At 40.9% G+C, this 15,392-nt stretch overlaps 2 protein-coding genes and 1 pseudogene across 2 annotated transcripts in view; 2 read left to right on the top strand and 1 right to left on the bottom strand.

Moving 5' to 3' along the window:
* LOC147019866 (uncharacterized) overlaps window positions 1–15,392 on the bottom strand; it is a 254,067-nt gene that overhangs the window by 48,459 nt on the left and 190,216 nt on the right. The gene's annotated exons all lie outside the window — the stretch shown is intronic.
* Window positions 1,222–4,192, top strand: LOC147019869 (uncharacterized; annotated as a pseudogene).
* Window positions 10,601–14,665, top strand: LOC147019868 (uncharacterized). The gene is made up of 2 exons (XM_085894646.1): window positions 10,601–11,598; window positions 11,971–14,665. The coding sequence occupies exon 2, from the start codon at window positions 13,316–13,318 to the stop codon at window positions 14,354–14,356; it is 1,041 nt and encodes a 346-aa protein (XP_085750772.1). The 5' UTR covers window positions 10,601–11,598; window positions 11,971–13,315; the 3' UTR covers window positions 14,357–14,665.

Raw genomic sequence — 15,392 nt, 5'->3', positions numbered from 1 at the left:
ACCCCCATCATAAAATTTCTATTTGGGCCCCTGGACCCTTGAACCCCCTCACCTTCATGTGGATCTCTGGGGAAAATCGGACACGGCTAATCCTGCGGTCAAATGCAATCAGGCTATTGAGTTTATCAATTCAATTTGAAGTCAATCATTGCATGTATAGACAGATGGCTCCAAAGAACCTAATCTTGGAAGGACAGCTGCAGCAATATGCATCCCTGATTTCAGGGTGGTCAGGGCATTTCTGCGAAAGAATCATCTCTCGGTTTTCTCGACTGAACTATTTAACATAGTTTGAGCTCTAGAATGTATAATTGAGTTTAATCCCCTCAGTGTGGTTATCCTCTCTGATTCACTTTCCGCGTTAAAGGAGTTGGAATCCTTACAGGATGGTTGTAGGAATGACTTGGTGCTGGAAGTTTGGCATATGGTTAATATTGCGAAGTGGAGGGGTCTGGTGGTCGACCTGTGCTGGATGCCTGCTCATGTCGGCATTGGTGGAAATGAGGCCTGTGATCCAGTGGCTAAGCATGCCCTAAAATTGGAAAATATCACCCAAATCTCACTGGGACCATCGGAAATTATTAGTCTGGCCAAGGACGAGATCGAGAAAAAAATGGCAATTTCAGTGGGACTCCAGCACGAAGGGTAGATTCTGTTACACGGTGCATCCAGAAGTGGTACCTCGAGTTAAACTTCCCATGCTTTCCCGGAAAGAACAGGTGGCTCTTGCTGGGCTAAGACTCAGGCACTGCCGCCTAAATTCATTCCTGTATAAAATTGGGGGCCACCCTATGTACTCTAGGGGCTGGGCCTGAGTTGTATGCATTTATATGTATAGGAGAAACCCCATTTTTATATGGTAGTATAGGTCCTAGGATTAAAAAAAAAAATTGGGTTCTCACTCTAAATCACTATAGATTTTGCCCAGCTTGCCCCAAATGTTGCCCGTTGGGCGAGAAACCATACTGGTCATATCTCGGCCATTTCTTGAGCGATTTTGACAAAAAAATTTAAATAGAGGTTTTTTGAGCTGGAGAACACGTTTAAAACAATAAAAAATTTGATATGGAGTCTCTATCAAGTGATTCCAATGTCAAGTGAAGGAATCGAACCATGTTTATAGGACTATAGGTACCTACTACCATCACTAGCTTTGATATATTCGTGATTGTCATTTGTCAATGTGTTTTAAGATATTTTTATCTCTTTCCATTTCAGATTGGAACTGACTAACATCATGATGGAAGCGGTCAATCTTAGTGCTGCGACTGATGCTGCGGTTGAGTTTGATGAGGAGCTTTGCATTATTTGCCAAGAGTACACCCAAGACAAGCTGGTGTGTACACAACATGGGTGCGATCAGATTATATCCGCAAGTGAGACACGACAAGATGCGGTGCTCGCAAGGTTGAAGAAGTTGACGCCTGGTGCTCTATTCAATTATCATGTCACAAATGCGTGCTACAAGGGCTACACAAATAGCACCAAAATTGCCAAGCTTAAGGAGAAGCAGAAAGAAGCATTGAAGCAATCTGTGCCCTCTGGTGATGATGCGTCAACCCAGTCACCAACACCTACTACAACTCATTCACAGTCAAACAGCATGCGAACACCAGCTTGTGTGGCACCTGGTCGTGCTACTGTGTACTATCAGTATACATGCGTCATATGTGGCAACACGTCAGTCAACCGTGACTTCACCAAATATCGAATCTGTAAAAGCAACCGAGCAAAGATATTCCGAGATGTGACCATCTACTTCCAGGATGATGTTTTCCGTCGAACTTGTGACCTTCAAGACGAACATGCTGTGTATGGGGCTGATATTTATTATCATAACCAGTGCATGTGCAAATATATTCAGCAGTATGAACGCTCCAGAACTCTTAGTGCCCCTGTACAACTCAATGCCAAGCAGCGGGTGTGGAATGAGATCGTTGACGAGATCGAGATGGGTCTGAGTGCTGGCAAGGGTTATGAACTTTCTACTATTCGAGACCAGATGAACAGCTGCCTAGGAGGTAAAGGTAATGTCCAGAATAGGGATGTGAAAGTCCTCCTCTACAAGCAGTTCAACTACCTGATAGACTTTGCTTACTCAGATTCTGCAAGAAAATGCCTCATGGTATTCTATGTGCTGGGTAATGAGGCAAATGTACTTACTGAGCGTATCTGATCAGTGAATCCCATGCAATTCGAAGCAGCTCAATTCAGAGCATGCTTGCACGACTACGACTTAGATGATTGCTTCTGTGATGCCCAAGATTTAAAGCAAGCCTGGTCAGAGGAATATCCCAGAGCCCATCCTGCAGTTTTATGGCCATTTGTTTAATTTCAATCCAGCCACATACAGGGCCGCAGCTGACCAAGTAATAACAAGTGACATGCAGGAAGATGTCGATGATGTAGACCAGGAGGAGGAACAGGTGCCACGCAAAGATGGTTCTCTTTCAGTCCAGCGATGTCGGAAAATACAGACCATGTTCCAGCACATGTTCTACATTCACCATTCTGGCAGAAAAAGAACACCAATGTCTGTATTGAATGCCGAGTTTGCCCACAGTCTAGGACGTGGTGGCAAAATCTTTGTCACCTCTCTGAATCGACAGGCGCTGGCCATGAGCTGCACTGAACTCCGCCGGTACCAGCATGACATGGCCACGTTCACTGTCAACCAAAATGAAGCGGACATGAAGTTGCCAGCCCATTTTGACCCAGGGAACTTCACATCAGCAGCAATGAACAACTGGGACCACAAAGGAGCAAATTCATCTGAACATGATACGGTGTGTGGCCTGCCACCTTATATTGGCTAAATAAAAAACAACGCAGACTTAGCAACCCATAAAAAGGGTTACAAACAAAAATGGTTTTCAAACACATTTGAATAAGACCAAAATGACTCGACAGAAAAAGCTGAGAAGAGGTACAAGAAAACTTTCTGAATTAAGATTTTTGCACTTTTCCTTCGAAGAAATATGACATTTGATACTAATGTAGTGGTTAAACTTGGACTAGAGTACCTATATATAGAGAGTAGCGACATAGGGGGACCAGAATTTGATGGTCACGTGACACATGGGCACCATTTTGTTTCACACTCTAGCGCCAAGCTACGCATAGAATCCAGATCTTCACCGAGTGAGCTCGGAGAGACCGAGTTTGAAACTGAGTGAAACTTTATTAGTCAAAATGACGGGTTGTTGCGCCTTTGGGTGCAGCAACAAATCTGAGAAGGGGTACAGGATGTATAGGTTTCCAACAGATGCAAAAAGACGGAAGATATGGGAGCAAAAAGTGAGCAGAGTGGGATGGAAGCCTACTTCTTCATCATGTTTGTGTGAGGTAAGAGAAGGGCTGTATCAGTCCCATGTATTAATATCAGCGTATGTATGAAGGAAGTGACTGTGTCTGCGCACCTTATTCATTGGAATGCCATTATTATTAATCATTATGACATTGTTATGAAAATCCAATTCTTTGTAATACATAAAAATAATTCAAAAAACATTCCTTCATATGTTGTGAAATTGTGTTTGAAGGTCATTCATCAATGCTGGCCGTGGGTCTCAAAAACTAATAGAGTCTAGATCTACTAGTAGTAGATCTAGAACTTTTGCAGCATTTTTATTTTTGGTTCAAACTCAAAGTTGGTCCAAAATGTCAAATTTGGCTTCAAATTTCCACTCATACTTTCATAGGCCCATTACTATCTTGGTGTATAGCGAAAACGGTGCATGCCGTGGCTCGACAAGTACCAATCTTAAGTTAGAATACAGTTATTTTTCTAATCTAGCAGCATAGTAGAGAGTAGCATACAATGATGAAATGTGTAAACTAGATCTTAGAAATGAATTTTGAGAACTATTCTATTTTGTTATAATAATGTTTTCTACTTCTATAATTTATTATTAGGACTAAGAAATATTCAAGATTCGAAATATTGTATCTTTTCTTCTGCAGGTTCACTTTGATGAGTCCCAGTTTGAAAACAAGAGAGTAGATGGGAAGAAAAAACTGAAGTGGCAGGCAGTACCAACCATATTCTGTCATCGCAGTGTGCCAAAACCCAGGAGGCCTATAAAACGCCTTTCCTGTACACCAAATACTGCTAGTGCTACCAAGAAATCATGCATTGCTTTAGACCATGCGTACTCTGTTAACCCAGCAGACAAAACAACATCAACTTCAAGTTCAGGGATGTAAACTGAAGTTATGAATCATTTTCTTTGAACTAAGTCTGTAGTTATTTAACCCTAAAAAGACTTTGGTGTTTTGGTAGTTAATAAAATTGTGTGTGTGGGGGTGGGGGGGTGGGAGCTTAAAGCCTTCCCCCCTCGGCCGCGAATCGCGCAATCACCGCAAAAATTTGCGCAATGGTAGTGTGTGTTGTAATCTACAAGTTCGATATGCAGATTTTTCCACAAATAGTCTTCTTATATTCCATGGTACATTTTCACTGACACAACCCGTTTACCCACATTTTTTTTTAAGTCAAAAGTTGGGGTGCGGTTTATACACAGGGGGCGGTTTACACACTGGGATTTACGGTATGTAGACTGATTCATCGTGTTACCATTGTGATTTAGAAAACGGATAATATAACTTGCATATGTTTTTCTCAAGATGAAGGGTACAAATTAGATATTTTGTTTTCTTTCCTTTGTCATTTTTTTTTCAGTTGAAGACACTGCCACAGAAGACGAAAACAGTGGACCAACAACGAGTGTTCCACCAAGTACATCTAAACCCAGAATCAAAATGCAAAGGAAGATTAAGGCATTGAAGGCTCAACTTCGTCAGACAAAGAAACGGTATCAGGCAATTCAAAAAGCAAAACTCAAGCAAGAATCACGAACAGCAAGAATCTTCGGAAAAGACCAGCTACACGCTATGTCGAGACGCTCCATGAATGGGGTACAGTGGTCACCAACGACAGTGAGAAAGGCTTTACTGCTAAGATTTTCATGTGGATCTTCAGGCTATAAAGTGCTATTGAAGCAGGGTTACCCACTACCATCGGAACGTACGCTTCAGAGGAGGTTGCAGAATATTTCTTTTCAGCCAGGTGTATTGACGCATGTCTTTGAATTGCTCAAGCTGAAAGTTGATGGTCTGACTAAGGAAGAACGACTTTGCTGTCTTACACTAGACGAGATGTCACTAACACAAAAGGTTGAGTATGATGTCAGTAGTGGTGAGCTTGTAGGTGATGTGACATTGCCAAGACACTTTGGCAGTGCTGACCATGCGCTGGTATTTATGCTTGGAGGAGTTACTTCTCGCTGGAAGCAAACAGTCGGTTATCATTTTACAAGTGGCTCAACAGATGGAACCGTCTTCAAGGACATCATTTTGGACATCATCAGTCATGCATCAGACATCGGCCTGAATGTGCAAGCAGTAACAAGTGATATGGGTAGCGCCAATCGGGCTATGTGGAAGTCCTTTGGGATAATATGCGGTAAGCATTGTAAGACGGTTCACAGAATCCCACACCCATGTGAAACAGAAGGATGGCTGTACTTTCTGGCCGATGTTCCTCATCTGTTCAAGAACATCAAGTCAGCTCTAGTAAGTGGGCAGAATTTTGTTCTGTCCAAAGACACTGTAGAGCGCCATCAGCTTTGCTCAGACATTGTAAGTGATTACCCCCTTCGAGACCTTGCATGCTTCCAAGAGCACCATGAGTTGAAGCTGGCACCAAAGCTTACCAAGGCCAAACTTGCACCTTCTCATTTCGAGAAAATGAAAGTGTCCAACGCAACACACGTGATCAGCCATGATGTGAGCAGTGCCCTCATCTACCTTGCAGACAAAGACAGCAGAGGTGCAGAGCATTGTACTGCAGCTTGGTTCATTGAAATGATGAATCACTGGTTCGAGATTATGACAAGCCGTCATCCTGTAATGGCTCTTAGCAAGAAGAAGCCAGATAAATACAGGGAAACTCGGTCATTCCTTCATGATGTCATAGCTTTGTTCAAGGGGATAAAGATAGGTAAAGGTGACTGGAAACCATGTCAAACTGGGGTCATCTTGAGTACTACATCAGTTCTTACCTTGGCCGAGGACCTTCTGGATGCGGGTCACAAGTACCTTCTTACCAGTAGACTGACGCAAGATTGTTTAGAAAATCTGTTTTCTGTCGTTCGTCTGAGGAAGCCGATTCCATCCCCACTAGAATTCAAGTTTGCCCTGAAACTCATAAGTTCAGCCCAGTTCCTTACACTGCCACGTTCAGGGAGTTACAGTCAAGATGACGGTGAATTTCTCGCTGATTTTCTGAAACAGGACGTGCAGGTCCCAGAGGATGTTAAAGTCTCGGGCATCATTATGTCAGACAATCCCGATGTCAGTTGTCTTCCTCCAGCAGAGCGGGCGAGCCTTTACAACCTTGCCGGCGCTTGCGTTTCTAGTGTTAAGAAGAACGAGATTACTTGCGATACTTGCATCAGTGAGTTGGCAGCTGAAGAAACCAAATACGTACATCCTGATGCACAGCTCTCCTTGCTCAAAGAGTTCAGAACTGGATGCTTCTTTCATGTTTCAGACAAGACATTCAAGATGATATTGACTGTTGAGGCAATGTTTCGCAAAGCTGAAGACAAGCTCATGGATGAAAAAAATGTGAAAGATGTGCTTCTTGAACGAGCGCAAGAGCTCACAGAAGATGTGAAGTTTGCTGAGTGCCACAACATTAAGAAGAAACTTCTTGGTAAATTCATCACATCGCGGCTACATTTCTTCTGCAAGAAAAAAACAAGCAGCCGCAAGAAAGAATCATCGAAGAAGTTTGATGAACTGGGCAGTAAGAGCATGGCCATGAGGAAGCTAGCAACAAAAGTGAAGTAAAATAAAGGAAGTAGTATTGAGTCATCCTGCTTAAAGGGGAAGTCCGGACCATTTTAAGTTAGCTTAAAAGCAAAGAATAAAATTTTGCAATCTTCGGATTGGATACATAGAAGTAGCTTTCTTATTATCTTCCGCTATGATTGGATAATGGATAGCATACATCACGTGAGTTTTCGCGGACGAATTTCGTACATGGCAAGGTGTACACATCGTGTCTCCTCATTGACAAAATAGTTCGCCGTTTTCCCAAAAATACCAGAATACAACAGGATAGTTTTAGGAGAACTTTTTCCTGTAGCCTCTGATTATTTGTTTACACGATGCTGTTCAGATATTTTGTTTACCGAGTTTCGGAACGAAACCCACTTTTAAAGCGTCTTTTTCGGCCTCACCCTATGGCCTATGAAGTGACAAGGCACAATGATTTAGAAAACTTATAACAAAAGATATGCATTTAATATGCCAACTTTGTTATTCAAACTATTTCATTTATAATCAAACGAATGCTTATTCAGAATAATGTGCTGGTTTGTCCAATGTATTGTGTAACATGAAGTTGCCTTTGTTATAATCCATTTACATTAGAGATAGATGCATGTGAACGAATGATAAGATTCAAAGATAAGAAGTTCTTTCGTTTTCAATTTCTGCATTTAAGCTTTTAGCCGTCGACAGTGCCTTTAGGCACGGCTCCCGGTATTGGAAGCATGTCATCATGTGACCCATATAAACTTTCAAGGACATCTAAGCTTTTAGAAGTTGTTATCTATGGAAAGAAGAGAAAATTCGTTGTTTTGATAAGTAATTTGATGAACAATTTTGGTATTTGTCTATTTCTTATGTTGACCAAAAACCAGTCAAGTTTTAGACCAAAAAAAAGGGCAAAATAATGTACACATATGGACATTGACATGTATGGTATATAAGTCTTACTGTATATGCGTTGAATGTGTTACCATGGTAAAGATTATTGCAATAAGAATTATATCAATCATAGCAGCAATTGATATTATTATTGATTTATTTGATTTATAGCCTGTATGATTAAATTGGAACAAAAAATTACCTATAGAACCACTGCCCCCACGCCTGCCCCAAAAATGAAATGCTTTAAATTTGGGGGCCCTCTTTATGCATGCCGTTGATCTTATTTATTATCATAACCCCAGTAAGGATCAATGGTAGTCTGGGATGTTGGCATCTGGAAAGCTAACAATATGGGCAATCATTATTTAGCAACCCAATTAATTTACATATTTATCACTTAATTGCACATTCTTATGAAAATACACAATTTGTAATGAATTGTCTGTTTATTTGGTTACCATGGCAACACATTAGATGGGGTTTCATAAAAAAAATCTAGCCTACAATCTCTGACCTTCATACTTTCATTTGGTGTATTTCCATTTTTGTTCAGAATCATCAATCATGTAGTATTGTCTTGAAAACTTGCTGTCAAGTTGTTAATATTTCACCAAAATTAATTTTGCTGTAAACACTAATATATAACTAATCATGATATTACGTATTTATACACTTGAATTTGAAAATGCCTGCAGTGTATGAACAATACAGGTAACTCTGCATGCATGTAAGTCAGCCTTATTAAGTCGAATAATCGCACAAGTTTAAACAAATTTTGAAACCGTATTATGCAAGACGTGTTATTTACCTTCTGTGAGGCAGATTTGTTCTACGTCGAACAGATTTCTGTGGTCCCAAGAGATTCAAGTTAAGCAGAGTTACCTGTACTTATAATTTGAAGCATTTCTTTATCGTTCATCATCTTGCAAATTGATGGAACACTGTTGACAGAAATAAAATAGCAAGTCAAACCTACTGCGATTTTTCATGGACTGTTTCTTCACAAGATTGTACCAGTTGAATACTTAACATAAGCATTTTGACATGAACGTGCTTCATAGATTCATCCAATAATTGCATAGCAGGCCTGTGCAATTAACTATTCTTTGCCCATAAAAAAGGGTCATTTCGATTGTTAAGATACTTTTGAAATCTGATACAATCATTTTGGCATAGTCACTTTTTGGTGTGTTTGAGAGCGTGTTGGGTGGTAACTATGATGATAAATTACATGTAGGTATCGGTGTTTGTTGTTTTTGTTTGTTATGGGTGAGATGATAATGTGGTGAGATGAAAAAAGTAAAGATGGGTGAGGTGGGGAGGGATGGGTAGGGGCAGGTATGGATCAAATTGAGGCCCCAACTTAGGCCTATGGACTCGAGATTTTTATTTGGCTCGACTTCATGTCATAAGCCTACACAGGCCGAGTTTCTCCCAAATGTCTCGTTCTCTGGCAAACTTACTCTGAGTTTCCCGTGTAATGAGTACATGCATTTTAACATTTTATCACTTTCAACCCCATTGATTCTATAATCAAGATCTTTGGCCGAGTAAAACATGAGAATAAATATATATGTCCAGTGATGTATCCCACCCTCCTGATGTATTGCTTCATTCATGCTGCTGCTACGGCGGTAGCGCACGCACCGCGCGTTATCCAGAGTGAAACAAAATGGCGCCTATAGCTGAGTTGTCGCTACTCTCTATATATAGGTACTCTAACTTGGACCAGCCATTGTATTGTCAAAAAACCAGATAATTTATCTATGGATGCCAATGGATGGAATTTCTGATTAATATTTCGAAATATGTACCAATTATTTACTCTTTCGAGCTAAAATGCTTGAAAATGCTGTGCAACTGGTGGAATTCTAAGATTTGAAATCTTCATGAGTGATGGTTTTAATCTGTATTAGATTACATCTTTTTATACTTGCCTTATTTTTTGTCTTTCCATAACCTATTCTTTCTTCTAAAACAGGTTTGAGATTATATTTTTCAATGAAAAGGACAATGTAAGAAAATTAATGATTTAGTGATTTAACACCGAGTTTTTGTTTTTTATAAAACATCTACTTTTTGTTTCCTCCACAGGAGCAGACCAAGCTTCACTGTAACAACACAGTAACTTCGGAAAATGAATCGATTGGCAGTGCAGAGTAGAAAATAACTCATTGAGAATCTCCCAGTTCCTCTTGCTCCTCAACTTCCAAAATCCATGATGGGCATGAGGCTATTTCACTGAGAAAAAAGCGAGAAAACTCAGAGTTGTTGGGAGGACTCACCATCCGTAGAGCATAAACTTCCACATCTGCGCCACCCAAATACAGTAGAATGCTTGATAAAGGCCTTTGATGAGTTTGAGGAACGTCAGCATGAAAGGAGATGAGAGGGGTCATGGAATGCTGTGTACCTCAAAAAGAAAAGCAGCAAGACTATGTGCTTTGATGAAGGCCCAGGAAGCAGTTGCATTTCTGGACAGTGTTTGGCTGGAAACAGTCAGCTCACAAAACCTCAACCTTTAAGGCAACATCGAGCGGAAAATCTCAGCAACACCACATATCCTTCTCGAGCTGTGCAACCACAAAATTTGGAAGTCTCAAAAACCACAAAATGGTCTGGTCTCAGAAAACACCACTGGACGAAAAAAAATGCTTTGAAGACACAGACTATTTAAGAGACCCAAAATGCATGGACCAGACTGCACAATCCCCTGTGAAAGAAAAACATTCAGCACAGGTCACACAGCTGTCAGTGATACAACACCCCCAGTCGACAACACATCCTGAGGCCATGAAATCTTCTGAGGCCAAATTAAGTTCTCGAAAATCCAAAAATGGTACAGCAACAGAAAAATCAAGAGCTCCAAGACATACCAAGGCCACAAAACACGCTGTGGCCCCCAAACACTTCACAGGTACAGAACCTGTGCATCACAGTGGCAATGCCCTGACCACAGAAAAGATTCTGGCTGTAGTTCCTCTCCAGCCAAACAAATGCTCAAAAATTAGAAAATACTTTGAAACCACAGAAGGCTTCAGAGAGACACAATGCCACAGGGCTTCAGACTGCTCTCAGAACAGGGAGCACTCTCAAGCTCCAGTTCTGCTCCAGATGAAACAATCGATGAGAAATTTAAAACACTCTGGGACGACAGAAAGTTCCATCAAAATACATCCCCATAAAAAAACAACACCTCCTGAGGCAAAGCAATCCTTCAAGGCTGAAGCACATTTTGTGCAGCTATTCCAAGGCAATGGATTATTCCAGAACCACAGAACAAGGCAGTGATGAAAAACACCACACAGACTCAAAACAAAAGGGCTACAGATCCTGCTCGGAACTGAAAAATAGTTTCCTAGACTGCAAAAATGTCTCGGGCTACAGTAGTTTCCCAGGCCAAAAAACGTCATGCAAGAACCACAAAACTCTGAGACTACAGAATGCTCTAAGAATATGTAGCATGCCCCAAACAAACAACACTTACGGCCATGGAATCTTCAAAGGCTTATGTTCACTTGAGAGACAACATCCACTCCAAGCAACAAATTATCCACAAAACATGATGCCATGGTTGTCAAACACCACACGGTTTAATTCACAATGTTAAACGAGAACAACACTTGGTAGAGCGCATACCTCCGCCAGGCTGAACAGTTTACGATTTTTACCCCACTGATATCCGGATCTGCGTAGCTCGGTCAACCTGGCTTCAGTCTGTTTCCTCAGAAAAAAGTGGACCGACTCATCTGCACGTCACATCTATGTTGACAACCAAATTTCAAATGATACAACTCAATGGCTTTTGGTTGACCTGTCTGCTTTCAGTGGTGGAGGAAGAGCCTTGGAAAATGCTGGCACACTCATCAGTTACCGGTAAGGAGGAGAGCTGTCTATTTTCAAGTTTTCCACACACCACAACCGATTGCTATTTTTATGTCCAATTCATGCTGACATCGCTCCATAATGCTTGAACTGTTACATGAAGAGGGTTAAAAAAGTGATTGGAATGAGGTAGTTCACAAGTGATTTGAGGTGTACTGCCTGAAGATGTTACTGATCACATGGAATGTTTTCCTGAAATTCCTGAAAACAAAGGGTTGTAAAATAAGCTAGAAAGAAGAGGATGTTTTGAGCATGATATATATAATAATATATATTATTTTTATATATATATACATATGTGTGTGTACATATTTAACACCAAAATCTTTGCAATTAATAATAATTGTCTCGTGCATTTGACAGATACCGAATTCATCACAACATCAACCCTCTGGATACACGATCTCCCCAAACTCCTCATTTTTGAAGTCACCCTTTTCCATTGAAATGGTGAATCTCTGATCCATTGCCTCACCATCTTGTGCACACTCTGATTGTGAATGGAATTGTACAGTTTCCACTGATGATTGACTTCTGGTGAACATTTGATAAAGAGCCTGTTTGAGTCATTCTTCTCAAACTGTTTTCCTGCTCCCACAACAATATACTGTGTTCCACGTTTGATTTATTGTTGGCAAGAAAAGCCTTTTGATCATTCAATAAATGATTGCATGTTTTTTCCATTTTATAGAGTTTAGGTGCTGACAGGTTAGCTCGGGGTTCACATACTCGCTATTGAGTTGTCAAGTGTGGGCTAATTTCCTGATCCAACTTTAAACTGTCATCATGCTTTGTGTCAGAGGCATAGAGTTGTAGTAATGATTGCACCTTTAGTCCAGTCAAAATAAGCCAAAATGGGGGCAAACCTCACACTAATTGCAAGAAAAATGACACCACTTGTTTTATGTTCCTTTAGCTCATCCTCATCAAGGACTAAATATTCCAAGTAAATGAAGGTATGGAACATAATTTTTAGGATGATTGCGACTTTTTAATCTTTTTTCAGGCAAGTATGCGGTATTAAAAAAAACTGTGTAATTTGGCCATTTCTTCCCCTATTCCATTCAACTTGGTGTCTATTCCCATGTTTTCTGAGGCATTCTCTCAGGAAAATATCGTGTAAACCTTGGAGGAATAAGAGTATGGAGGTGGTGTGGCGTTACGATCTTGAAGCCAATTCCGCCATCTTGGATCACCCATTGCCAGTGGTTAGCAGGTCGGCCGGAAAGCCACTTTTCCCTAATTTTTTATCTCCAAAACTATGAGAGATAGGTGCATACATGCAACGAGGAGCAACGTAATGACCTTTCCATAGCACGTAAGAAGAGGGATCAATTATGCCAATGATGTGAACAATCTACTCACATTCATTGAGGACAAGTCTCCTTTCGGAAATGCTGAAACTCTCAGAAATATAGTAAATGGTGTTATTGCAACAGACAATGTGAATGTCGACAGAGCAGAGGATATTGGCAGTAAAATCTTAGGGGACATGGAGGGAAAACAAGTTTTGAAGTTCACATTTAAGAAGAAAGACCAGGCAGTCGCAATGGATTCGAAGTCCAAAATCTCCATCGATGGTGAGGATGTTAGCATTGATCCTCTTCTCCTGTTTCAGAGGCTTGTGATGGTCAGCACACAGAAGGAAAGTATTCAGGATGCATTTGGCTATTAACTCTGTGGCTATCCCCCTGCTCTGTTTGAAAAAATGAACAAACTCTTGAAAGCTAATAAGCCAGCGCTTGCTAATGCTCTATGGGACCTTGCTGGGGATCCTTCTGATGAACAGACGCACATGGAGATTGCAACATTCCAATTTGTCCTTGATGGTGGAGCTCTTCTGCACAAGATACCATGGGAAACCAGGAAGAGATACAATGCTATCTGCCAAAATTATGTTGCTCATGTCAAGAGGTATGGAAACCCAGTCATAGTGTTTGATGGTTACCAGAGTGGTCCAACTCTAAAGGATGAGACTCACAGAAGACACATTGGTACCAAGCAGGCCCAAGGAGTTCAGTTTCATGAAAGCATGCCTCTTCAAATGAAAAAGGATGAATTCCTGTCAAACAAAGAAAATAAGCAACGTTTCATAAATCTCCTTGGAAAGCATCTTGAAATGGCTGGCTGTGATGTTCATCATGCAAAAGGAGATGCTGATCTTTTGATAGTGAAGACGGCATTGGTGGTGGCCAAGAAAGGTCGGACCATACTGGTTGGCAGCGACACAGATCTCCTGGTTTTGCTTATCCATTACACAACTAAGAAGCACAAGAATATATACTTCCAGCCCCAGGCTAAAGCAGGTTCTCCCATCAGATACCTTGATATCAAGAAGCTGAAAAAGACTCCAGGTGAGAAAGTTTGCAGAAACATCTTGTTTCTTCATGCTGTTCTCAGATGTGATACTACTTCAAGGTTGTTTGGTCATAGAAAAGCTGTAGTTCTTTCATTGGCAAAGAACAGCCCATCTTTTGTCAAGGCAGCTCAAGTTTTCAACGATCCGGGAAGATCAAACGAAGGAATTGCAGAAGCAGGTGAAAAAGCTCTGATGTGCATATACAAAGCAAATCCCAGGGTCACAAGGAACTTGGACATACTTCGCCATCAAAAGTACCTTGAACTTCTGGCCACCAAAAAACAAGTGGTCCACCCAAAATCCCTACCTCCAACTCGGGCAGCTGCCAAGTATCACTCCTTGCGCATATATCATCAGGTGCAGACATGGAAAGGAGAAGAACTTAATTAAGAGACATGGGGTTGGAGGGTGCAAGGAGAAACATTATTTCCAGTGGCAAGTGACTTATATTTCGCACCAGAAGAACTGCGAAAAGTAGTTAGATGCCGCTGCAAATCTGGCTGCCAAACCAAGCACTGCGGGTGTCGGCAACAAGGACTGCCCTGTAATCCAGCATGTGGGGAATGCAGAGGTGTATGTGAGAACATGAGTGACCGAGGTAACAAGATGACTGATGATACTTTTTAATGTTTGCAACAATGACGAGTAAGGAAAAGGTATCCTTATCTAAATTAGGCCCCACCTATGTGCGTGTGTGGGGTGGGGGGGGGGCAGACTGGTCCTCAGTTTGACCATGGGCATGGTTTAAAGGACATTTAAATATCAAATGTGACCTAAACAATAAATATTTCACCAGGTCCCTATATATGCCAGATTTTGGACACCGCCAGAAATCTATGTTCTACACCAGGAACTTCTTGGAATTTTTAATATGTTATTACATGTACTTAAAGAAGACAAATAAAAGTGGTTTCATTTTTCTTGCAATTAGTGCGACCTCCAACCTTATTTTGACTGGACTACTTCACTCGGATGGACACTGTGGAAGAAAATAATTATATTAATGTACTCTCAATTATAATTGTTGCTGGTGCTTTATAAATTTAATTTTTATGCTATAAGTCGAATTGGCTGTCAGTTATGCTTCCCTTTACCCAAGTCTTTTGACCTAAATGTTGATAAAAGGAATGTCTTGCTCTGGAACAAGGTGACCTGGTTGATAACGCTGCAACTTTTGCCATAATTATGTCATTCGCTTTCCACCTAGTGGACACGTATTCCAGTTGGAGTTCTTTTGCCTAATGCTTTTCAGCCCCCTCCACTCCCACAAAAGCATATAAATGCCAGGAAATGTAATCTTAGCTTAGTGCAAATCATTGTGGATGTATACTATCTCAGTGGTTTGGATTCCATGGTACCATGTTAATAAAGGTTATCTGATCAAATGTACTTTCCGTTGTGGACAGTGAATTAATTGTTTATTACA

This window comes from Eptatretus burgeri, chromosome 9 (genome assembly GCF_056783735.1).
Source record: "Eptatretus burgeri isolate ZD-2024b chromosome 9, Ebu_testis_v1, whole genome shotgun sequence".
Classification (NCBI taxonomy): domain Eukaryota; kingdom Metazoa; phylum Chordata; class Myxini; order Myxiniformes; family Myxinidae; genus Eptatretus; species Eptatretus burgeri.
Note: the sequence above shows the minus strand (reverse complement) of the source record. Positions and strands in the feature narration are given on the sequence as shown.

What these genes read in the sequence shown, in the direction of transcription:
- LOC147019868 (XM_085894646.1), top strand. Translation starts at nt 13,316, where the DNA reads ATGAACAAACTCTTGAAAGCTAATAAGCCAGCGCTTGCTAATGCTCTA.